The 25247-nt window shown below is 60.2% G+C and overlaps 1 protein-coding gene across 1 annotated transcript; it reads right to left on the minus strand.

The window, feature by feature from the left end:
- Nucleotides 1-4069: 4069 nt before the first annotated feature.
- Nucleotides 4070-22835, minus strand: GTSE1 (G2 and S-phase expressed 1). Its single transcript, XM_090272184.1, has 13 exons — nucleotides 22527-22835; nucleotides 22263-22363; nucleotides 18534-18679; nucleotides 16525-16582; nucleotides 15864-16422; nucleotides 14860-15030; nucleotides 14172-14298; nucleotides 11137-11406; nucleotides 8063-8135; nucleotides 6955-7170; nucleotides 5514-5718; nucleotides 4958-5143; nucleotides 4070-4525 (listed from the first exon to the last, which is right to left on the minus strand). The coding sequence occupies exons 1-13, from the start codon at nucleotides 22833-22835 to the stop codon at nucleotides 4442-4444; spliced, it is 2505 nt and encodes an 834-aa protein (XP_090128310.1). The 3' UTR covers nucleotides 4070-4441.
- Between the last annotated feature and the right edge of the window lie 2412 nt (nucleotides 22836-25247).

Raw genomic sequence — 25247 nt, forward strand, 5'->3', positions numbered from 1 at the left:
TGCTCCACGCTCCTGCGTCCTTTCGATTGCCTGGGCGCGCCTGAAGCCAAGTGTGGAATTTGCCCAGGAGCCTATGGGTGGTCTTGCTCTGCAGACATGGCTGTTCTGACCATGTGAGCAGATATCTTAGGTGTGTCCCCTTGCCAGATGTGTCTAGTGTGACTCAGGTAGTCGGGCAGGTGGCCAGGTTCGGGTTTAAGGATGCACCCACCCACCCACGGACAGGGCGAAGCGTGGCACATGGGCAACATGTTTTCTGCTTCTTCTCAGTTAAGTGCTGTTTTAACTCCTTTGTAGCTCCAAGCCCGTGTATAACCTAGGTCCACGGACGGAGCCGTGATGGCACAGAGGACACGCCGGGCCCCTGCCTACAGCGCTGTAAGGTATGTGGGTTTCAGACGTGAACCTGAAGGCACCGGCACCAGGCCATTTGTGAAACGTGAGAATCACAGGAAGTGAGGCCTCTTCAGCCCAGGAGGCGGGCCTCCAGGGGCAGCCGCGGGCGCTTGCACTATAGCACAGAGAAAGCGGCTGCCCCTCAGCGCTCGGGAAGCCCTCCTCCCCAGTCCCGTGTGGCTTCTCGCGGGGGACAGAGGGGGAGCCAGGACAGGAGAGGAGCATGGGGCACGAGCAGTCTCCGCAGGACAGAGAGACCAGGCAAGGAAGGAGTGGGGGCCACTCCAGGTGGGAGCTGCTGCTTTATCTAACGCAGGCTCTTGGGGGCCTTACCCCCTCTGTTTGAAGAGAATTAAAATGCAATTACTGGACTTCCGGCCAAGATGGACAGGTAGGTCAACACACTTCACCACCCTCCACAACAATAAGAAATATAACGGCCTCAAGACTAAAAGCACCAGAATTACCGAAAATTGAACCAACAAAGATAAAAAGCAATACTCATCCAGACAGGAAGGAGGGGCAGAGCCGGGGCGGAGGACATGGTGTGGTGGTGGCAGCGGCAGCAAGGAAGTGGGAGGCTGGCAGAAAGCACAGTCACACGTTATAGAAGTCAGGAGGGACACCTGGGGAGTGCTCCCAGCCCCAGACCAGACCCCGCACAGCTCACGGTCCCAGCACCGGGGAAAATCAAGCCTCATTGCTTCTGACTGTGCAGACCAGTGGGGGTCGGGGCGGAGGCAAAAACTGCCGGTCTCTCAGCAGAGTCCGCTTGTTTAAGGGCCCCCACGGTCCTAGGACGTCTGCAGACCCACCCACTCTGGGAACGATGGCCAGGGCAGCAGCTAGAGGTGTGCCAGTCCCATATAGGAAGTGGGAGAGGTGCCTGGAAAAGGGGCGAGTGCTGAGCAAGCAGCATTGTTCCCTCTCAGACCCCTCCCCCACTCACAGCGCCACAAAGTGGTAAAATGGGTCACCCTGTACTGATGAGTCCCTAAGGCTCCGCCCCTTACAATGTAACAGGTGCGACAGCTCTACCTAAGACACAGAGGCAGACACACACACAGGAGCATGTCAGAATGAGGAGACAGAGAAGCATGGCCCAAAGGGGAACGGATCAAGGTTCCGGGAGAACTAAGCGACGAGGAGATAGCCAACCTAACAGACGCAGAGTACAAAACACTGGTGATAAAGATGCTCACAGGCTTGACTGACATGCTTGAGTACGGCAAACACATAAAGGAAGAAGTGAAGGCTATGCTAAGTGAAACAAAGGAGAATCCACACAGAACCAATAGTGAAGGGAAGGAAACTGGGGTTCAAATCAATGATGTGGAACATAAGGAAGGAAAAAACAGTCAGCCAGTGCAGAATCAGGAAGCAAGAATTGAAAAAAATGAGGAGAGGCTTAGGAACCTCTGGGACAACTTTAAACGTGCCAACATCTGAATCATAGGGGTGCCAGAAGGAGAAGAGGAAGAGCAAAAAATTGAAAACTTATGTGAGAAAATAATGAAGGAAAACTTCCCAAATTTGGTGAAGGAAACAGACATACAAGTCCAGGAAGCACAGAGTCCCAGGCGAGCTGGACCCAGAGGGGACCACACTGAGACACATCATCATTAAAAGGCTAAAGGTGAAAGATAAAGAGAGAATCTTAAAAGCAGCAAGAGAAAAGTGAGAGTTACCTACAAAAGAATTCCCATAAGACCTTCAGCTGATTTCTCAAAAGACACTTTGCAGGCAAGAAGGGACTGGCAAGCAGTACTCAATGTGATGAAAAGCAAGGACTTAACAACCAAGATTACTCTATCCATCAAAGCTATCACTTAGAATGGAAGGGCAGATAAAGTGCTTCCCAGACAAGGTAAAGCTAAAGGAGTTCATCATCACCAAGCCATTATTATATGAAATGTTAAAGGGACTTATTTAAGAAAAAGATCAAAACTATGAACATTAAAATGACAACAAACTCAGAAGTATCAACAACAGAACCTAAAAAACATAAAAACAAGCTAAGCAAACAACCAGAATAGGAACGGAATCATAGGTGTGGGGATCATTGGGAGGGTTATCAGCTGGGGGGCGGGGAGAGAAATGGGGAAATGGTGCAGGGACTAAGAAGCATAATCGGTTGGTACAAAATAGACAGGGAGAAGGTAAGAATAATATAGGAAAGGGTGAAGCCAAAGAACTTATATGCACGACCCACGGACATGAACTAAGAGGGGTGGGATTGCTGGAAGGAAAATGGGTACTAGGGAGAGGGGAGCAAAGGGAAAAGAAATTGGGATACTGTAACAACATAATCAATAAAATATACTTAAAAAAAAAAAAGTGACTCCTCCTGTCCTACGTTGGGACACTTGCAGACTGGAAGGCGCACTTGGGCCCCCAGGGTAGCCTGGCAGCCTGGAGAGGGAAGGGCAACAGGGAGCAGCGAGGCCATAGGCCTGGCTCACCCCTGGCCTGGCTCACCCCTGGAGTAGAGAGAACACAGGACGGCCAGAACCCCGTAGGTCCCTCGCTCCCACCGAATGATGCTCCCCTGAAGACAGGTGCATGAGCTCTGCACCCCACTGTGTCCCGGCAGAAGTGCAGCCTGCCCACAGCGAAATCTCCATAAATATTTGTTGAGTGACTTTGTTCCAGGCTTTGGTTTTTCTCCTATGACCTGAGGGAGGGGCCAGGCATTGGAGGACCTTGGCAGAACTAATACTGCATTCTAGGATCCCTGCTGTGTGCCAGAATAGCAGGGCGGGGAGAGGAGGGAGTGGCATGGTGCCCGCAGGCCCCCCACCCCAGCGGCGGCCGTGGCGCGTTCCCCCAGCAAGTGCCCGCTTTGAGCCTGACCGCTAAGAACGCGCCCCTCCGGGCATCTCTGAGTCAAAGCTTTAGCTCCAGGCGCAGCAATGCCGTCCTGAAGTGCGGTTCACTCTCCCACTCTTGAGACCGTGGAGTCTCCATTCCCAGGGATGACTCACTCACATTAACCAGCAACCTCCCCTCAGCCCCTGGGGACCCAGGGTCCCGGGTCTCCTGCAGGGAACAGCAGGTAGAAGCCCAGCACCTTTTCTGTCTGCGAAGTTTCCTCGTAGAACAGGGAGATGTGAACAGAGACTCACACTTGAGGGCGGCTGGTTTAAAGAACTATTCTATTTGCGTGGCTTCGGGCAGAGAACACTCCCAGCGGCCGAGCTGGGGAGCGGGGGTCTCCTGCCCTCCAGCAGGGCTCTCCTGCTTGGCGCACAGCCAGGGGGCACGCGGGGGTGGGGGTGTTGCAGAGGAGCCCTCCTCTCCGCAGCCCCCCAACAACACACCCACACCCCCACAGCCTCTGCTCAGGCCTGTGGCCACCAGAGCTAAGTCAGCTGGCGCCCACTGACAGGACTGCCCGGCCTGCCCCTGACCTGCATCTGCACCTAATCCCGTTTTCACTCCCAGTACCTTTTTTACATCCCCATGACTTTTTTTTTAAATTGAAGGTGGTGCCTTTTGACCATCTTCACCCCCCCCCCACGCCCACCATGGCAGCGTTCCTGTGCACCCTCGGAGATGCCACACTAAGTGAGACCACTCAGCAGCCTGCCCTCAAGCCCCCCCGCCCAGCCACCCTAAGTTTCAAAGGCTGGTACAAACCTTGCGTACGGATCGGTGATAAACACAGCGATGCAGATTGGAAAATCAAGATATGGTTTAATATATTCCCATTTATTTTACAATTTAACTTAAATCTAGAATACTTAACTTTTCATAAAACTTGGTTTTTAAAATAGTCACTTGCTATTTTACATAAAAACAATTCAAACAAAACCCTTAACGAGGAGGACTTCAGATTCGCGCCCAGCGCAGCGCGGGGCAGCGAGGACAGACAGCGGGCGGCAGGGGCCCCAACACGCCCGCCCCCGCAGCCCTCCAAGCGCAGCAGGCGTACTCGGGTGTTTCCAATACAATTTCCCCTGAAACGTATTCCTAAGGGTGGAAATCTGCCTGAGGACGGACGGTTCTCGTGACGAGGAGTGAAACGCAAAGGATCTCACCGCACTCAGAACTTGAGCAGCGGTGAGTCCACGTTTTCCTTGTCGGCCTCCGGACTCAGCTGGATCAGGGGGGAGCAGAGGTCTATCAGCTGCAGGAGACACGGCAGGGGGGTGAGCACAGCGCCCGTCCCGCGGCCCCTTCGCCCCTTCCCACCCGTGGCCCCTGAAGACTCGGCTGCCGGGAGCCGTCCCCACTGTGGCTCAGGGCGCACTGACGTCTAAGGGCCCCCGCAGAAGTCCAGAGAAAATGCCACCCGCCTGATGCGCTCTGGGTCCCTCAAAGACAGCTGCGCTCCCTCATCACCCTGGGGTGGCCACCTGAGCCCTGCCCTCGGAGAGCTCCCAGGCTCCTGGGACCCTCCGTGGGCCTGGAACTTGGTGCTGCTGCCACCAAAGGCGAGTTATGCCCAGAGACATGTGGCCCTTAGGACCCTCAGAGGCCACTCTCCAGGGTCACCGTGGGACAAACCCAGACCGAGGCCACCCAGGCTGGAGCCCCCCGGCCCTCCGCGGCGCCTCACCTGGCCCACGTCGCAGGGCGGCTTGGCCGCAGCGCTTCTGTCCGCGTCGGGCGTGTTGACCAGGAGGTCGATCAGCGGCCGGCTCTCAGGGCTGCAGAGGTCGATGAGCGGGCCGGGGACGAGCGGCGAGCCCCCGGCCGCGCGGGCGATGTGAAGCCGGCCCAGCTGGACGCCCACCAGGAGGGCCTAGGCAAGAGTGACGGGTCAGAGGCGAGCCTTGCAGCTTCTCGTTCCACATTGTGGGGGAACGCAGGCCCTGCTGCGGCCCGGGGGCTCCCGGCCTGCGACACCAAGGCAGGCTGGGCCTTTGCAGGCAGAGCGGGCCGCCCTCCACCCCCCGTGCACCGGCCTGCTGCGCGCGCGGCCGGCACGGGGGCGCCCAGACGCCCCACCGCCCTGCTTCCCCCGCGCCCTCTGAGCCCTGGCCCTCCTGGGACACACGGCAGAGGCGTGGCCGTTTCTCCTGCGGGGGCGGCTCTGCCAGCCGCGCCCCGAGTTACCGCTCGGCTTCCAGGCAGGTGCCGCTAACCCGACTGCACAGTGAGGCTTCCTGTACCTCACCCGCGGCCACCTCCTCGGGGGGCTGGGCCTCGTCCAGGGCTGGCTCTGTGGCGACACTTTCAGAAAAGGCGAAATCGCTCTTCCCTGGAGAGAAGCTGAGTGCCTGTGGCACAGCCGGCGGCGGAGAAAAGCTCCCGTCGGAGGACCCGTCCGAGCACCGGGGCGCGGCGCGGCCGCAGCTGCCGCTCACAGGGGCCGTCCTGCGGGGGAGAAGGAAGGCCCGAGAGGAAGTGCCCGGGAGGGCTAGCGTGCTGGGCGGCGCGCTTCCCAGCTCCGGCTCCGTCAGGACCAGATGGTCTCTGAGGTCCAACCAGCTCTGAAAAGCTGCCAGGACGCCTTCCACACACGCCCGCTGGAGTCCCTTCTGCGCAGGCGGTTAAATAGGAGGGAAGGAGCGAGGCCGCCCCCGGAGCTGGCCTCCGGCCCCCTGCACTGCAGCCCTGCAGCCGCTCTCCGAGGCCCTGTTCCCAGACACGTGCACCCTCCAGCGCCGAGACCCCGCGGGCAGCCCACCCGCCGCCGCCTCGGGAGGCCGGCCTGGCACCTGGGCAGGTGTGGGTTCCCTGGTGACACACTCTGCACTGGTGACTGCCTCCCGCTGGACGGCGCAGGGCGCCCCGGCAGCCCGCCCGCCTGCTGCCCACTGGTCCCAGGCCCGCAGGCCCTCACACCTGGCGCCCTGAAACTGAACGGCATGAAGCCAAGGGAAGCAGCCATTCCCATCAACTAATAGACTGTACTTTCTTTTTAATATTTTCAAGGCTTTGTGACAACCTTGAAAAAGAACTTTTTCTCTATTTACATTTCCACCTAAAGCGGATCGCTGCAGCTGCTCACAGACTGGGTCCTGTCTGGGTGCGAGCGCAGCCCTGGCTCCCTCCCCGGGAACACACGTGCCGGCCCTTTCCTTCTCTGTCCCCACAGAACCGCACAGATCTGTGCACGCAGAGGAGCACGCATGAGACACCGCACGCCTGCTGTCGGTGGCGAGGCACATATCACACAGAGGACTGACTGCTCCGCCACCGAGCCTCCTATGGGACGGGGGCCGCAGCCCACACCCTCCCCCGCACCCCATCTCCCCCCAGGGCTCCCATGGAAATGCCGGGTCAGCGGGGGCGGCGCTCACTCAGGCCGCCTCCTGGCCTCCGAGGGCGGCTGGTGGCCAGTCTGCACCAGAGCCCTCTGCGCGACTCGATGTTAACGTGTTGATGAAGGGCTATCGGAAGACAGGTGGGACCCCGCAGCACCCCCGCGCGGCCCAGAGCCCTGCAGGCGCCCCGCACCCTGGGAAGAGCTGCCTCCTAGCTGCCGTGCGGGGCGTTCCCCTGGCGGGGGAGAACCCGGCTCCTGATGAGGGGCTGCCCGCGGACAGAGGAGGCGGCCTTCCCCGCACAGCGGCCTCTGGAGGCTCCGGGAGCCCAAGACGAGCTCACCTCACTGCAGACGGTGTCCGGGGCGCGAAGGAAAGCCGCCCAGCAGGCCCACACGCGGGAGACGCCAGCGTCCTGGGCGCGGTGCTCGGGGTCCGCACCGGAAGGCCAGAGAGCCGACGGCCGGCAGGCGTGGGCAGGGTGGCAACGCGCTGCGTGCTCACGGGGGTGCCGGGTGCTGGCTCGGAGGCGTGCCGAGCAGGAGTGCCGCGGACGGTTCTGGAAAGAACACCGGGCCTGACGCACAGACGGCCGTGAGAACACCCAGTTTCCCAGCCAACGTGCAGACGCAGCGGAAAGTCCTAAGGTCTCACCACGGAGACGCCGGCCAGCAGAGGCTGTGCGGGCTACTCCCCCGCCCTGGCAAGGCCCCACCGCTGTCCTCACAGGTCCCCCTCAGGGTGACTGCTCTTTACAGGCGCTGCCATGACAACATACTTCAGGGCAGGTTCAGGAGAGACCTGACTCACCAGGACTGGCAGATACTCCCACAAGGACGTCCTGCCCCACAGTGGGGTCCGGCCGGCACACGAGGGGACATGCAGGTGTCACGGCCTGCTCGCTCACCCCCAGGGTCAAGGCCGCCGGAGCCAAACGTGAACAAACTCTGGCAGTGCCTGCGCTGCGGCCTCCGCGGCCAGCACCCGCCTTGCTGGTAAGGAGCGCTGCTGATAAAGCACCGAGGTGGGACGCCCTGCTGTGCGGGAGGTCTGGGGACCGTGTCCCTGTGGTGCGATCACCTGTGAGGACAGTCCTCATGCCCTTAAGAGTCTGAGAACAGGCCTGAGCACGGGCTGACGAAGGGGACCACCCCAGGGGCAGGGCGAGAAGAGACGCTGCGCTCCCCAACCGGTCTCGAATCGGCCCTGGGCCCATGCACTGCATGGGGGCAGCACCACCCCAGACTCCAGGGAAACTAATGAAGCCACTGGCACACGGGCCCCTCAAGGTGCCCCTGGGAGTCAGGCGCCCTCGCTGCCGGGCTCGGGGGCAGCAGAGTGGCCGGTCTGGGCCTGGCTCTCCCCGCTGCGCTGGCAGGGCAGGGGCCCCACGTGGGGCCGCTGGAAGAAGCAGCGGGTGCATGCGTTTCTATGGTCGCATGGCTCGTTACCTCCCCACCAGCGTGCAGGACTGCGGCCTCTGTGCCCGAGCGAAGCGGGGCGTCATGCTGTCTGTGGCTTCACCTGCAACGAGAGAGGAGGCTGCAGTCAGTGCAACACAGAGCAAGCGATCAGTCCCTCACTGGGGCTCTCCACTGTCCCCCTTGTCCCCAGGCGCAGCGAAGGGGCACAGAAAGGAGGGACGCTCGGACAGCCCACGGGAGGACCCACTGGGCAGGGCCCAAGGTGCGCCTGCTGGCGCAGAGGAGGGGCCGCCCACTGCCACCCTGCCGTAGCCTGGCTGCTGTCCCTGGCAGGCAGAGGGTGACGAGGACGGGCACACTCGGCACGGCCGACTCCTGAACTCACTAGGCGCTCGCCCACAGCGGCACCGACGCCCTCATTTCCCTAAAGCAGGACGTCTCCAGAGTCGTCATAAGGCGCCCCCTCATTGTCACATCGGTGCCGTGAGGTCTGGTGGTTGACAAGTGTTTCTGCAAGGAGGGTCTGTCTGACCTGACCACAAGGTGATGACAAACGGGTGGAGGGCTGGGCGGGACCGAGGCTGCCGTCTCCCAAGTCAGCCCCAAACAATACTGGCTCCCCCAGAACCAATCCACAAACTCGCCCCGGGGCCCCGAGGCCTGGCCCAGGCCCCCAGGCAACACCTCACTAACTCTTGGAAGCCAGGGCTAAGGAGGCTGTCCCCAAGCCCCAACCCTAGCCCAAGGGGGGGGGGGGCGTTGCTAAGACCCTCTGCAGCAGGGCTCCAGGCTGCTGTCCCTGCAGGGGTCCCCTCCCATCATAAACAGACCTGCACCTGCCCCCCACTCCTGTCCCAGGTCTGCACCTTCTCAAAGCAGAATCTTCCCCCAAGCGCAGCCCCGTGGTATCCCCTGCCCACCTCCCATTCTTCCCAAACTGGACCTTCCAGAGCAATTCACAGACAAAACAGCAGTCCCAGCCACACCCACATCTAGAGCACGGCTGGCTCCCCCCCTCCCAGGGCCTGATCCTCCCTCCACCCAGGGGGCTCTTCTGAAGGTCACTCATCCCGGCTGAAACCCTCCCCAGCCCTCCTCCTGCACCCACGACCCACCACAGGGGCTGGCCTCTGGCCCCTTCTCCTTCGCTAGCTTGTCCTCTCCCCCTCGGTGAGACCTTTCTGCTGGTGCAGAGCAGACGCAGGTCTCAGCGCCCCGGCAGGTGAGTGGCCCTGCGAGCAGCCCGGGACAATCACTTGACCCAGGTGCACGTACGACCTGCCACAAGTGTCCTCGGGAAGGCAGGGGTCTGTCCTCCTTCACCGAGCGCCTCCTTCCCGCCCGTAGGCGTGAGGGCTGGAGCCTCTGCAGCCATCCCAGAGCACGAGGAAGAGAGGCTGACCTCGGCAAACCACGACGGAAGGAGACGGGGGTCCCTGACCCCAAGGAGCCTCCAGCTCTGAGACGTCTCTGGCGACGTCTGTGACAGGGACGGTCCTCCCCTCCCGGGCCTGCAGCAGCGCGGACGGTACCTGCTGTAGCGGCGGGCGCACCCGGACATCGTGTTGGTCCCAGAGCCCATCAGGCACGCGCCCTGCCGCTCAGGACGCGCGCCCGGCCCTGTCCTGCCGGGAGCGCACCGTCTCTCCCTGTGCGAGCTCCGCCCAGTGCCGCCTCCCGCGAGGGGCCTCCACTGGCAGTCGAGGCGGAAGGGCCCCTCTGTCCAGGTCCTTCCAGGCACACGCCAGGCAGTATGACGTCACCCTTTTACCCGCTTTGTCACACCCTTGACCCGAAAGTGCGCTCCTTTCCTGTCTTCTACTGTTACAACGTAGATTCCGTGAGAGTGGCGTCTGTCTTATCGTTACAGCCCTTGGACCCAGGAGAGGGCCTGGCGCCAGGACAGTGGAACGGCTCATTCCGACAGCCGTTCAGGGCCACCTGTGCTCGCCAGCGATGCCAATAACTTCAAAGAGTCAAGATGCCTGGAAAGCACCGGTCGGAGAGGAGGCAGAGACGCCCTGTACGGCGTCTGTCCGCGGCCTCGCCAGGTGCCGGTGAGCTGCCGCACACGTTACGGCCGCAATGAGAAGCCCTGCAAGGCCGGTCACTGCTCACACACCAGGACACATGCCACCCGGCAGTGACAGCAGACCCGGGGACACACAGCGCCTGCAGCAGACTCGGAAGGCCGCACGTCAGCAGAGGGCCCCACGATCCCCGAGGAAAGGCCACCTGAGGCCTGCACATCAAAGCCTGAAAAGGGGCCTGGGACGGCTCAAGTTGACTTGAACTGCCTTCCAAAGCAAATTCAATCCCTTAAAGACAGCAAAGTCCAGACATTCAAAAATGTAAAATTTATACTGTCCAAAGGACAATAAAAAATTACTAAACATGTGAAGAAGCAGGCAAATGTGACCATAACCAGGAAAAAATTAATCAGTTAAAAGAGACCCCCAATGACAGGGAAGATGGAACCAGAAGGAAGAGACCCCAAAACCCCCGTCACAGACGTGGTCAAGGCTTTAAAGGAAACAGACAGCATGGGGACACAGGAGCGAAAAACGGACCGACGGGCTTAACAGCAGGCCAAACACATCGCAGACGCGCGTGCGGGACCCTGAAGACGTGACGGTACCGGCACAGGAGGCTGGAAGGACGCGCCGAGCTGCAGTGCCCGACGTCAAGAAGCCTGCACCACACGTGCCGGGCTCAGCAAACAAGGGGAGCAAAGAAACAGGTGAAGAATAACGGCCTCACTTTGCCAGATTTGATTAAAAATATCAACTCACAGGTCAAAGCAGCTCAAGAGCCTACGAGCACCAGAACACAAAGAAGCCACACAAAATCCACAACCCTCAGAACGAACTAGAGGCCAGGCAGGAGCAGCAAAGGCCCCGCGATGCGGAGGGAGGACTGTAAGATAAGAACCCCCCACACACACACCCCCCAGCTTCCCCTCCAGAACGAGCCAGACCCAGTCCACATGCACTTAGGAAGAGAAACGCCAAGAGTCCATCATCACCAAAACCAGCGATTTCTTTGACTTTGACTGTAATTTGTTTGCTACTTTAAAAAGTCACGATTTTGCTCTTACTTACCAGAAGGACACCTGGGGATTTTGAACTGCCTCGCAGGGGCAGGCACAGCCTTTGTCGCGGGACGCAGGGAGGACCCTCGCCTGGTGCCCCCACTGGCATCCGTCTGCGATCGGGGCACGCGGGACTGGGAGTCCGGCCTCGGGCCCGCCGGCTCCGGAGTCTGGGGCTGGCTGAGCGCCAGCACGGCGGCTCCCGCTGGGCCTGGCCGGCCGGGCTGCAGAGGCAGCCGGGAGCTGTCTGCAGCGCTGCCCGCACGTTCACCTGGTTTAGCTGGAAGAGGAGTCACAGGAAAGCTGGTCACCACTCAAGCTTACACGACGTGTGACGTAGGAGGTTACTTAACAAATGCACGCAAGGGACGCTCTCTTCAGCACGTCTCCTTCGGAACGTCTTCTAGCGAAGAAAGCCATGACCATCCCGGTGATTCCATGTAAGAAAACGTGTGACATACTGAGCCATGTTCTGTGTGTCCCCCAGGCAGTGTCCTCACACACAGGACAAGCCGGGCCGCTCGTGGCTGAGCAGACTGAGCTCGAAGGGCCCCTTGTGGCACAGTCGCGAGGCGCGTGGGAGTGTCCGCACGCACGCTCCCCTGCCCACTGGCCCCGCTGCCAGCAGACGCCTGCCCCACCGGCGCGGACGGGAGCAGGGAGCACGCCCCGTGCCTGCGAGGACAGAGCAGCGGTTTGCTGCCCGGGCATCTTACGGGAGGAAGACGAGCCCGCTCACACCAGAGTCCAGACACTGGCTGAGGCCCCAAGCTTAGGGTTTCCACCCCAAGTTCCTGCCCTGCTTTTCTCGGGGCACCTTTAAAAATTACCACTTAGACCTGGGCCTGCAAACAGCCAGTGAGCTCCGCCCCGGACACCAGACACCGTCTGAGGGACGGGCGCTTCTCTCCCGCCCGGCTCTCGGTCTCCCGCTCACAGTGGCCCGGGACGGAGCGTGACCCTCCTGTGGGCACCCTGCCCGGCCCGCACATCTGGGACCTGTAAGCAATGCCTCTGGTGACTTGACTTCCTTTGTGTGAGTGCTTGGAGACTGTGCCTTCAATCAAAACGACGTTGTGTTTTTTCACTGGAGGGACGTGGGGGTCCGGCTGCGGAGGGAGCTCCTGCAGCTCGTGCCCGGTTCAGCAGGCTGCACTGCAGACCCCAGCTGCAGGCCCCCCGCCCCGTGCAGTCAGGGGGGAGACGCAATGGGCTGCTCCTTACATCACAAGGAGGCCGGCACATCAGTCAAGGGCGGCGTTTCAGATGGAAGAGTGGACGGACTCTGGAGAGTCTCAGCTGCCCGTCCGCCCACCCCACAAGTCCCTCTGGGAAGGGCCCACTTCACCGGACGTGAACAACAGGACGAAGACGCCTGACGGACCCCTGCAGATCACGCTCAGAAGGGCCCGCGCGTGAGACGTGGACGCCTCTGGGCGGCCTCTCCGTGTTCACCCTCCGAGCGCACGAACACCCCACCACTTCCGTGAGGGTGACTGTGGATGCTGGAGGTGGAGGCCTCGGGGTGCCTTCTGGTGCTCTATGAAGAACACTTCCTTGTCCTGGCGGGCAGCGAGGCTGGTTAGAGCGTCGCCCTGACGCGCCCAGGCTGCAGGTGTGATCCCAGTCGGGGCGCACAGGAGAACCAGCCAGTGATGCGAGAGTCAGTGGGACAAGCTGATTTCTCTCCCTCCCTCCCTCCCTCTCTAAAAATCAATCAATCAATTAAAACAAAAAAAATTTTTAAAAACAAAACATTTTCTCCAAATCTTTCAAGCCCTCATCAGTCCCTTCCGTCCCGCAGGCCAGCCTCTGCACAGGTGGCCGTGGTGTTGGCACCAGAGGCCAGCGTGCCACGACCCAGTCGTGCAGGGGCACACCGTTGGCCAGTGTCCCTGCCTGTGTGGGTCTGACAGGTGACCTCAGTCACCTGACCTTAGGACAGGGGACCCGGTCTGGCCTGACAAGTGCTGGATCCCAAGTGTCGGCTAGGTGTGTGGCCAGGACCATCCTCGCGTCGGCCCGGGACTCACTCCCGTCCAGCGTCTCTTGGCACCAGAACCCCGAGGCCCAGCTTCATCCTGACGGCGTCCAGCTCAGCAGCAAACGCGGTGGCCGGTGCCTCCTCTGTGGCCGCTGGAGACCGTGCCCGTCACTCAGGCCCTCCTGAGGACGTCCGGAGCCAAGCAGTCCGAGAGGGTGGCTGAGGTCTGCCTTGCTGTGGCCCCGGCGGTGAGGGTCACCTGGGCCAGGCGGCCAGCGAGAACGGCCCCTCGGGGAGCTTCATGCGGCCCCTTCCTGGCGCTCAGGACGAGGGGGAGGAAGCTCCCGGAGCCACTCTGCCCTGGGGGCCACGGCCGTGCCCCTCACCAGCAGGTCCCGTCGCCAGCGGAAGAAGGCTGACGCGCCGGCAGAACCGGCACACACGACCTCTTCCCCGGGTCCCTCCCGCACGGGGGTCCGCTCAGACCGCCCAGCTGGGGTCTTTCCTCTTCTCAGTTTTTTTCTAACGGCTCCGTTTGTCCCTGCTCCCTAACAAACTCTCCTGCACGGAAGACAGCCTGCCCCTCTCTCAAGCCTCGACCCTCTGAGCGGCGCTGACGGTCACCGGGAAGCTCCTGGCAGCCTCTGGTCCCCTCTGGCTGACACAGGACGCCCTCGTTTCTTTCCCTTGTCCTTGCCCCCCTTCCTGCCACCCAAGGACCACGACCACCACCCTACCTTGGGCCCACCTTGCTTCGGACTCTGGTAAAAGACCCTTAAAGAAAACCTGAAGAGCCTGACTGGCGCCACAGCGCGCGTCAGACGGGGCGTGACAGGTGTGCCACCCTCCCGCCCACGCCCCGTGCCCGGCCGCAGGGTCCTGCGTGGACGACAGACAGCCACAGAGAAGCCCCGTTCAGTCTGTCCCGCCCGTCACCGGAGGGAGAAATGCAGAAACCCGCCACAAGGTGGGGCCGGCGCCCTGAGCCAGCACAGCGGGACTGTCGTCTGACCCCGCGGGTCCCGGAGCCGCCTCCCTGAGCGGGGGCCTGGTCGCCTCACCTGAGCCCGCTGCGGGGGAGGCACACGTGCTGCAGCTGCCGCCCGAGAGGCAGCCCCGGGGACAGGACTTCCTCGCAAGGCTGCCAGCGCAGCCCGGGGCCTTGAGTGCCGTTTTCTTGAGTCCCAACTGAAACAAAATGTTAACAATCCTCAGAGTCCACAATCTACCCCTTACTCATTTCTGTTTAAGTAGGGTTGGAAAATAATTTTTAATAATTTAGTAATTGTTGTCTTGAATTAGAGAAGAAAGCCAAGCAGTATTTCGCAAAGTCCTGCAGGAGCAGCGCCGGGGTTGCTGGCTGAGCTGCGGACTCCGGGCCCCCGCGTCCAGCAGCTGGCCCCCAGGGCGGAAAAGTAAACCGCACAGAGGTAGGCGCTTGGCCTGGGAGGAGCCAGGTTTCAGAGCATGGACACCCGTGTCACTGCCGCCAGGAGCCCATGAGGGCCAGGGAGCACCTCTGCGTCACAGACACGCTGATGTGCAGACAGGCCACGTCTCCCCATCTCCTTAGCTCCTCGGCGGCAGAGGCCAGCCCCCAACGCGCCAGGCCTGTTCTTCACACTTTCCCCGCCGCCTCCCGGGGGGCACCCTGTCAGCCTTGACTTTAGTGCAGTCACCCACGCAAAGCGGCCACCCTACTCTCTTCGCTCACGAGCCACAGCCCACCAACAGCCCAAGGCGACCCACCTTGTTCGGGACAGGGAGCGATCGCTTGCCTTGGCCCAGGCGGCTCCCGCGGGCTGGCAAGCTGACGACACCCTGGGCAGCGCCGGGCCTGTCGGGGGGCATGGCCCTGTGGGGCTCCTTCTCAGGCAGGATCTTCGTCCTGGAAGGACTAGCTGGTTTCTCCTTCGTACACTGGAAAATTTCAAATTGATACATGAGAACTGTTTGCTGTGTAACAACGCACAGACGCACCAAGGCTCTGAATGGAGCAACTGCAGGCAGCAGCCAGCTCCCCAGCGCCACACGTGTCCCCAGTGCGTCCCTGAGATCGCGGGGACGGGGGCGTCACCGCCCCACCAAGTCACCATGGACAGTGTGATGACGGACTCTGCAGCTTTGTTAGAACCAGGTGAGACAATTCCAGGACAGACCAGTCATTCGTCGCAGACAGAGCCTCCAGAGCTGGTCCTCAATCGGGATTTTTATCCAAGGAGGAGGAGCCCACTGGTTCGAGTTACCCCGATTTTTAATGCTGTGCAGAGGAATCACCACTCACTGGCCGCTGCCACCCCCAGAGGCCACTCGGCGGCAACACTCCCATCTGGCCCTGCGAGCCGGGCCCCTTTCGCCAGCGGTCAGTCAGGCAAGTCACAAGGTCCTGGCACCGAGGGGCAGGGGCACGCATGGGACCCCCTTAGCTCCCGTGACCTCTCGTAATGGAGTTAGTAAGCAGCAGCAGCAGCTCATAAAGCCATGAACATGATGTCATTTTAAAAAACTACCACACACCCGGCCTAACGTGAATCCACCGTCTTCCAGTGCCCCCTCCGGTGGCAGAGTGAACCCTGAAGCAGCTACTGTTACTGCTGTGAGCCCTGGAGCAGCTACACGGCCCCCCTGCTGCTATGAACCCTCCCCCACGTTCCTCCGGGAAAGGTTCCCACGACAGGGCTAAGCCACGAAGGCTGACAAGCAAGGGCTGCCTCTCGCTCCCAGAGGGACTGCTGGCACGCGGCTGTAGCTACCTTCTCCATGGCCAAGTGCACGCTCCTTCCTCTAACAGATGCTCGGGGCGGCGGCAGTTTGCTGACGACCTTTTTCTGAGTCACTGCCCCGTTCGGAAGGCGGACGGGACTTGGTCCCACTGGCAGAGAAGGACGGGAAGAGTGCGGCCCCTGCGTCGGGGCGAGGCGGGCCTGGGCAGGAGTGCCCTGTGGGCCCGTCAAGGGGCTATCTGACAGGTAGTAGGTCTCCCTTTTAAGTGAATTGGGGCTTTTCTTGGTTTCCTTTTCTTTCTCGAACAGGTTCATTTTCAACTTTGAATCCTGGATAAATCCTTCCCCGCCCTGGCTCCCAGCGTCTTCAGGCCTGGCAGCCCGGGCCGCCGCGGTCCTGCTGCCGCTTTCTATCTGGAAGGCCAGTAAGTGAGCCTCCTTATAAACCTCCACAAACTTCTCCCCGGTGAGAGGGCTCCAGTGGACGTGACCTGCTTCGGGGCTCTGATGACTGAGTTCCAGGCTGGCAGCAATACATCTTTCTTTGTGCCCAACAGGTCCAAAGAAGACCTCATCATCTTCATTTGCGCTATTTGAGGAGAAAAGGGTTATTAAAAACACTGGCATCTAAGTGGGAGATTTTACTGACTGTGGTCATGCCCACTGCAAGGGAGGAAACCCATCCGTTTACCTTAAAGACGACCAGGAGAGATCGAAGTCAAACTTCTCGTCGGCCAGGAGGAGGGTGTCTGTGGGGAGAGAGCCTGCCGTTAGTTCAGGGCCAGGCTGGCAAACAGAAAGACGTCACCCCTCTCCGTCAAACTATCACGAGGTTTCCCTCCCCAAAGTGTAACTTGTCATCATTTAATGGTCACTTTTCCATAGGGGGCTCCAGGTTATCTTACTTTTTCCATTTTCTTGTTAAAATAGCACCAGCCACTCAGCGTTTGCTAAGCTGTTCTAAAAGCCTAAGTCCTTCTTTTCTTAACACGTTGCGTTCGGATGGCGAGAATTCTCGTCATTTGATCGCGTAGTTTTAAACAATTAAATAAGGTTATTTAGACACTCAGTAGTAATTTTTCATTTGCCTTTTTTATTAAGAATAGTATTAGCTTAATTGTTAATTTCGTGTAGTCATTTCATTAATATTAGCCATATAACCATATTTAAATCTTAACCTGCCGGAACAGAGGATTAAAAGGCATTTAAACACCCCGGTACGCAACATGTTAAGACGTGACCTAAATGTGTTCACCCTGTCACTCAAGCAGCTGTCTGAGAAGAGCTAAGTCATTCCCGGGTACAGGGCATTTCCAGAAGGCCGCCGGCCTCAGCTCTCCTAGAAATAAGCTCCCTGCTCACGAACTACAGAACAGCTGTTCCCCTTCCAAAAGCAAATTCAATGTTATTCAAACGCATAGTAGGGACTCTGTAAGTAGACATATTTGTCGACTGTCACCTCTTCTTGGTGCCCATCCTGAACCCCCAGTCAAAACTGCACTTGGTAGCCGGTGCAGGTTCCCAGCATAGTGCCGTCACCAGCCTGCACTCCCTTGGACAGGCTGCAGGTTCTGGAGTCCCCGCAGCCCCCGGACATGGCCTCCACCCCTGCATTCGGTGTCCCTTGTCCCCGTGTGGCCCCACCTAGACTGGCAGGTCCAGTCTCCCCGATCCCCCCACGGCCAACTAAGCCCCTGAACACTCCGCAAATGTTGACCAAAACACACTGGATTGAGGCTGCGACAGAGCTCACACAGGACCTCACGGAAGCACAGTGTATTTGATCCTAATAACAATGCAGCACGCTCAGCAAACCCATAAAATCTAAAAATATGCTAATATCCTAATTAGGTCCTAATGAGCCAGTTCAATCAGTGCTAATTACTTCATCAAGGGAAAGGTGGAAGCACACATGCACAAAAGAAACAAACAGAAATACATAACCAGAGAAAAAGGATATGAAAAGACCCATAAGCTCGTTTGCTCAACTCTGCGCACACAAACCTCAGAACCTGGCTGAAAAGGATAATTTCCTAGAAAACAAAGTCCATTTTTTATATTTAGATAGATTTATTGATAAAACTGACTCCAGAAGAAAGAAAAAAGTCTTACTATTTCAATTACTATAAATAACTGGACAAATTTATTAAAGAGCTATTCTCCCCCGTAAAAGCACACATCTCAGATAGTTTAATCGGGTAATTCTGTTCATCCGTCATCGATATATAATTCCAAAACCATTCACGTTGCTCCAAAGGACAGAAAAACAGAGCCCGGCCCACTGACTTCTGTAGCCCCGAGCCTATCCAGTTTGCTCAGGAAGGGAGCGACAGACCCGTCTCACATGGATGAGAACCCTGAGTAGGAACAGGAGCAGACAGAACCCAGCCACACACGGGACGAACACACCATGACCTCGGGAGGCTCGTCCGGGACGTCAGGACTACAAGGCGGACGAACGGCTCACAACCTAGTAACGCAGCCCTGGTACCACCAGGCCAAAGGGGAACCCACGTCCCGCTGCCACGGCGCGCGCTAAACTGCAAAGGCGCGGCTGCCTCTGAACGCTCTGCATGAAGAGCTTCACTGTGACGTAAGGAAGCACAGCCCAACCCAGAGCCAGAGTCAGGTGTAATGAGATGCCATCAGAAGTCACGCCAGGTGCCAACGTACGGTGCCAGTCGGGACAGCCTAACTTACGCTGAAGCAACGGGCTGCCCCACGCCGCACGCAGGTGGCTTGTAGCAGCGAAGCTGCCCTTCCTGCTCAAAGTCTCTGTCCGCTGGAGGGAGGAGGCCCGGGCCAGGGCCCAGCCCCCACGCTCCACCATCGGGAACACTGTTGGCCTTCGAGGTGGAAAAAAGGGGAAGCAGCAAATTCCCACCGGTTCTTAGAGACCCAGAAGAGACACTTGTCACAACATTCCCATTGCACTGGCTACCCTTCGGGACACCTGGGCCAAACCCCACTTCGGCTGTGCAGGAAGTACAACTCTACCGCGTACCTGGGAGAAAAGTCACGTATAAAAACTGATGAACTGCACCAGGGACCAGTCCACGTGTAAACCAACCCACAGCCACCAGGAGGCTTAAAGGAAAGCGGAAGGATTCCCCTGAGGCTGGCGCATGGCTGTGACGTCACTGTCACCACAGCTCCCCATGTTGTCCCGTTATGCACTGACCAACACCGGCAGACCGAGGAATGACTGGAGGGAAGACTGTCATAGTGCCCAGGTGCTCTGATTATAGACACAAGAAAAGAATCAAGAAAGCCACCTGAATGTTATTATAAAGGGCACATGGACCGCAGCACATGGCTGAGGACAAAACCATTACACAGCGGTCAGCAGTGTTCCTACCTACAAAGAACAAACTATTGGAAGAAAAGGCCTCATTTACAGTAGCAACAAAAAAGACAAAATAGCTGTGAACAAAACCTAACAAGAAACATGCAAGATGAATATAAAGAAAATTTAATGTATCGTAATATCAGATAAAAAGGGAAATAAATTATTCGGTAAATGACTGAAATAAACCAGATAAGCTTCGTGGGGCATACACACATAAAGTTTGAGCCACATCTCACACCACAGCAGGACAAATTCCAAACAAGTGAAGAAACAATTTAAAGAAAGAAAAGAAACCCTGAGCGCACAGAAAGGCACGGGAGGTGACTTTACAACGTGGACTGTGGCAGCCTAGGACACCAGCCGGAAGCCGTGAAAGAAAAGGCTGATGGTCCAATATACAAAAATGCTTTAAGCCTCTGCCAGGCAGACCTCGCCCTGAGCAAAGGTAAGAAACACCAAGCAGGGGAGAGGCACACCTGTGCTCACCCGACGGAGGGCTAACTCGTGAGTGGTGCCTACAAGCCACTAAGAAAACACGTAGCAACGTAATGGGGGGACTGGCAAAGAACATGAACAGATAAAACTCATGGAAAAAGGAATGGAGCGTTCTTAAATCTAGGTCAAGAAGCTCAGCCTCGCTCAAAAATAAGGGTCATGAAAAATAAACTTGGCGTGAGATTCCCCTTTTCACCCCTCAGACTGTTAAAAGTGTGGGCAAGGCTACGGGGAGAGAGGCTGCCGATCGGCACAGCGGCCCTGAGGGCACGCACTGCCCGGCTGACACTGTGTCATCGGTCGCAGCAGCATTTGTCACAGTGGGGCACTCGACACCAGGTAAACGTCCACCCGCAGCAGAGGTCAGTGACAGCACCGCCCCACAGTGCGACAGAGCTAAGCACAGAAGGAAAAGTAACCCTTCCCACGCTGACTCGCAGGGTCATTAAGGCAAACGGCCCGAGGAGATTGAGCTGCAGGCCAGGGCTGCACATGCCGTAAGTGGGGGGGGAGCCCCAGAAGCAGCAGGGGTCCGCTGACCTCATACACACACTGGCTTGCGCTTGCACCTGCTTTTGCACACACTGGGTCTTGGACACTGGAGAAGCCGCTGGCATCGATGGGCTTCGGAGGGGCAACTGGGTGGCCAAGGGACAACAATGTGACATCACACTTTTTACATGTCTGAACCAAGGAAGTCAAACGCATCGGTCACTTCTGGCAACTCCCAACTGTCTGGAATGGAAGACGGAATCCCGGCCCAGGAGTCAGGGAAAACGCCCCCCGCTACAGGCTCCGCAGCTGTCGCCAAGTGACGCCGGGCTGCGAACGGATGCCGGCCTCTCCAGCAGGTGCCAGGCGGCCGGGACCCACAGTGCTGTCCTCGGGACAGCGCTGCCAGTGGGAGCCCGGAGTGAAGGAACCAGTAAAGGCTCTTTGAGGAACTGGTCAGAGGCCAAAGCAGCTGCAGGAGGTGGGAACACAGGGGAGGGGTTAGATCCCGAGGGTTTGTAGGCCATGGCAAGGAGCCTTCGTTTCACCTCCGTGCCCAGGCAGCGCTTTAAGGGTTTAGGCAGAAGCGTGGCATGGTCTAACTGTGTCTTTAGAAGGTCTCCCGGGCTGCTGTGCAGGCTATCAGAAAGGAAGCAGGCAGGATCTGTTAAAATGACAAACGCACACACTGGCCTAAACGCAGAATAACACAAGAGGCAGGGGTGCGTTCATGTGGCCGAGACCAAGGTGGTGACGTCTGTGTGGAGCTCAAAAGAGGTCGATGGATCCCAAACGGGTTCTCATGGTGAAAATGACAGTAACTGACTGACTGAATGACGCGGCTTCAGGACCCGCTGGGTGACCGGAGGGGCCGTCTTACACGAGAAAGAGAACAGGCTGAGCCTGGGGTGCAGGGGGACACGCTGAGGCTGAGGTGCCCAACAGGCAGGTGTACGTACAAGCCCAGAGCTCAGAGGAGAGGCCGCGTGTGCTCAAGACCAGACATGGGCACCGCTGGAAAGGAAATGGGGCTCAAAGGTGTGAAGTCAGGTCGGAGCGCCCCTGCGGGAAGCCCACAGACCCCCGACCTGGCCCCAGGGAAGGTCAGCTTCGGAGGCCGGCAGACGACGTGGGCTCTGCAGGGACGGATACACCGGCGATGGAGGCAGGAGTGAAACCAAGATGCCTTGGAAGCCCACGAAGATGCAGCGGCCACTGAGAGCAGCTTCCGTGGAGGGGGGTCAGGAGGGGCTGGGGGCGGGGCACGGGCAAACGGAGCAGGACAGGCAGAGAGCGCGCTTGTCGCCGGGCCCTGAAGGAGGCCCGCTGCCACGGAGAGGGCACGGGAAAGCGAGGCGGTGGCGCGTGAGCTCGGGGACAGGCAAAGGCAGGAGGCGAAGGGAAGGCGACCGAGCGCTGCCGTCCTCAAGAGCAGCCGTGGGGCCTCAGTGGGGCCTCAGCAGGCGCGTGGGCGGGACGGGCATTTGCAAAGGACACAACCGGAGGGAGCGGGCAGCAGCCGGCACCTTCCCACGCACGGCGGAGCATCGATGGCGACTGTCCCAGCCTCTGGGGCGGGTCCTGCGAGACGGAGGCGTGAGACGCGTGGACGCCCGGTCTGCCCGCCTCGCGCGGGCGCCGAGGGACAGAGCATAGAGGGCAGTCGGAGCGCGTTAACGGCGGAGGGCACTGCCCTGAATTCGCCCCGTGAGGCCGTGCTCCGGCCGCGCTCCTGGTGCCATGACGGAGCAGCACAGCGCAGTGACAGCAGGCTCCCCGGCGACCGAGGTCAAGGGGAACGAGCGACAAACTGCAGGAGGCCCCGTGACCGCTCCCGGGAGAACCCGAGCACTCGCTGACAGCCAGTCCCGGCCGGCCAGGGGACACGAGGCACATCAAAGCGCTGAGAATCCCTCCCGGGGCGGAGCTCGGCGTGAAGGGGGTGGAGAACCCTAAAAATAGAGGAGGCAGGCGGGGGCCCGCTGCTGGGAGGCAGGCACCACGCGCCTCGCCGGCGTGAGCGCCGGACCCGCGGGGACGTTCCCGCGGAAGGATGCAGTCAGCCGACATCTCACTGAGCTCCCCGAACGTACCATCCTTCCCGGGGCGCTCCGTCGCCGCTTCGCCCGCCGCGCGGGCCGGGGGCGCGTCGCTGCGGCCTCCGCCTTCCATGCGCAGAGCGCTCCGGGGGTCCCTGCGGGGAGCGGGAGGCAGCGGTTTGCGGGGGTCGGCGCCCGCCCAGGGCCCCGGTTCCTCCTCCCGGGGACGCCCCGCAGCGTGGGCCTCGGCAGCGCGGACAGGGGCCGGAGCCACCCGAGAGGCAGCTCGAGTCGCCCGGCGACGGCCCTCCGACCCACCCCACCCGGGCCACGCGCCTCCAGGCCGCGCGCTCCGGGGACGCCGCGGGTCCGAGCCAGTGCGGAGCGCCCCGGACGGCGGCAACGGAATTCCCAGCCCTCGGCCGGGCCGCTGGGGGCTCGGAACGCGCGAGTGGGCCCCGCCGCCCCCGGCCCAAGCCCGCCCACCCGGAGCCTCTCACCCTCGCCCGCTGCGGCGGCCCGGCCGACACGCCTCCGCCCTGATTTAAACACGGCGCGGCGGGCGCGGCGCGGGCTGCGATTGGCCCGTTTGAAAAGGGTTCTGGGAGGTCGCCGTGCCCGGTGCATCCTGGGGGCTGTAGTCCGAGCGCCCGGGAGGAGGCGCGTGCGCACTGCCTCCGCGCGGGGGAGGGCGGGGGCGGGGCCGGGCCGGGGGCGGGGCGTGGGCGGGGCGGGGCGGGGCGGGGCGGGGCGGGGCGGGGTTCCTTAGACCCACGCTGTGTGTTCCCGCAGGTTTAGCATCAGGGCGGCCACAGGTGGCCAGGGACGCGGCTCCGATCCCCGCTCTTAATCAGTAAATGGAGAAAATGAAACTCCTCTCTAGGGTGTTGTGAAGACCGGACGAAATAGGCGCGTCCACTCGCTGAGTAAAGCAGGTCGTTAATTAAGAAGCCCGGTCCCTGTGCCCCGAGGAGCGCGCGGGAGGCACTCAGGGACCGGACGCGCTGCTTTGTGCCCCTGGACCAGCAGAAGCTGCCTGGCCGCGGGGACAGGGGTGAGGGCCGCGGCCCGGCCGCAGGGTGCCCTGGGGCGCTGGATTTGTTCGGGGAGGTGCGGGTGCCGATTGCAGGGGTGCATCTCGAGGCGGGGGCCGGTGGCCAGGTGACGGAGTCTGCGTGGGGCAGGCGCCTGTGGGAGCGCGCGGGAGGCCCGCCGTCTGAGAGACCAGCAGGGCGACTGGCGGCCAGGCCGGTCAGCTTAGACCGCATCGGCCCTTGGACAGGGAGCGAGTGCTGATGATGCCCACCGCAGGGGCTCGGGGATGAAATGAGACAGTGTCATGAGGCCGCTGCTCTAATTCATAGGGACCGAAGGATGGGAGGCGTGGGTGGGAGGAAGGGGCCTGGGACCGCCCACCGGGGCTGCTGCAGGGAAGCTGGGATTCTGAAGGGAGAGCACCGTGCTCGGGATGATGCAGAGCCGCCTCCGCGGGCAGTCTGGGTGGATACCTGTGGGGGTGGGGGCAGCTGTCCTGTGCCCGGGGCCTCCACCAAGAAGCCTTCCGGGACTGCTGGGCCACCTCTGGGCCCCGTGTCTCTGGTGCCACACCATCCACACCCACCGCTCCTTGCTGCCGTGGTCCCGCTTCACTTCTGATCCCAAGTCCAGCTCCTCCATAGACTCAATTCCCACAGGGCAGGGTGGGCCTCAGCCATCACCGTCCTCCAGCCTCACCCAGCCGAGCGCTGGGCACCGGGCAGGAGCTGAGTGAGGACTGGGCAGGGTGGGGGTGGGGGTGAGTGGGTTAGCATCTTGGAAGGAGCCCGGCCTGCACGCTGTATTCCCTCTGGTTTGTCCTGGCATCCCGACACCTCTTTCCTATCTAGGGGCTCCCTCTGTAGCTCCCCTCTTCACCCTCACTGTGTTCCCATGTGCTGGGCCCCCAGATCCTGCCTGTCCCCCCGGAGTCTCTCATCATGGCCTCCTTTCCAAGTCCCACCATCTCTAGCTCAGGATCCTGCTTAACCAGAGACATGACAAAGTGCCAGGCAGACCCAGGTGCAAATCCCAGCTGCAAGTCTTGGTCAACAGCCTTTGGGTGCGAGGAAGAGAAAACCGACTTCATGCTGGCTTTAGAAAGAGAATCTATTGGCTCAAGGAACCGGGAAGTCCAGGAGTGGCCCTGCTTCAGGCCTGGATCAAGAGAGGGGCTTGAAGGAGGGCGCTGGGTGGGGTCACCTCCCCACTACCTCTCTGGGGCCCGGCCCACCCGTAGGCACGCTGCTCTGTCAGGCCCACCAGCCTGGGGGCTCCAGGCTTCCCTCCGCCTGCTGAAGACAGCAGCGGTGGCCCCACGGCCCAGCCTTGCCTCATGACCACAGGGCAACTGTGACAGCAGCCTAGGTGTCCCAGACTTGAGGACTCTCGGCCCAGGTGTTAGCTCCCCACATCCCTGCTGGAGGGGTGAGGGTCCCCAACACCCATTCCCAATGCGCCTCTTCCTGCACTGTGTCTGCACACAGTAGGTGCTCAGTAAACAGCACTAGTTGTTAATAACTTGTTACTGCAAACTCTATAAACTCTTATCTTCACTCCACCCACCTCTTAGCCTCTTTCTTTTGTCCTTGGCCTACGATGGTAGATTCACTTCTTCCTTCCCCCAGTATGTTCTGCCTCACTCATTTATGCATTCATTAACGAGTCTGATCAACAGGCGCCAGCGGATGCCCAGTGCAGGTCAAGTGCTGGGTGGCACTGGACTTGACAGATGCTGCCCCTGACCTGAGGAGGTCACACTGGGGGGAAAGGTACGGTCACCAGGGCCGGTGCCCAGGGCTGAGGAGGGGCCCTCACCAGCCTGCAGTGGGGGACTGGAGGGCTCTCCAGAGGAGGGACCAGGGTCCCTGCTTCCCTGGCCAGGTTGTATCTTGCTTGGAGCCAGGAGAGAGGAGGACAGATGGGGTGAGAGCAGGCTGTCAAGGGAGCAGGAGGGACAGCTCAGGATGAAGGGCAGGCTCCCCCTAAGGATGAGTCCCTGGG

The sequence above is a fragment of the Furipterus horrens genome, unplaced genomic scaffold (assembly GCF_987537825.1).
Source record: "Furipterus horrens unplaced genomic scaffold, mFurHor1.1.pri manual_scaffold_4, whole genome shotgun sequence".
NCBI lineage: Eukaryota > Metazoa > Chordata > Mammalia > Chiroptera > Furipteridae > Furipterus > Furipterus horrens.

Coding starts and splice junctions, on each gene's coding strand:
- GTSE1 (XM_090272184.1), bottom strand. CDS start 22,835: ATGCACCGGGCACGGCGACCTCCCAGAACCCTTTTCAAACGGGCCAAT. Junction 16,583..18,533: donor GGGCAGCCCGTTGCTTCAGC/GTAAGTTAGGCT, acceptor CTCTCCCCACAG/ACACCCTCCTCCTGGCCGAC. Junction 4,526..4,957: donor CGCCCTGCGACGTGGGCCAG/GTGAGGCGCCGC, acceptor TGTCTCCTGCAG/CTGATAGACCTCTGCTCCCC.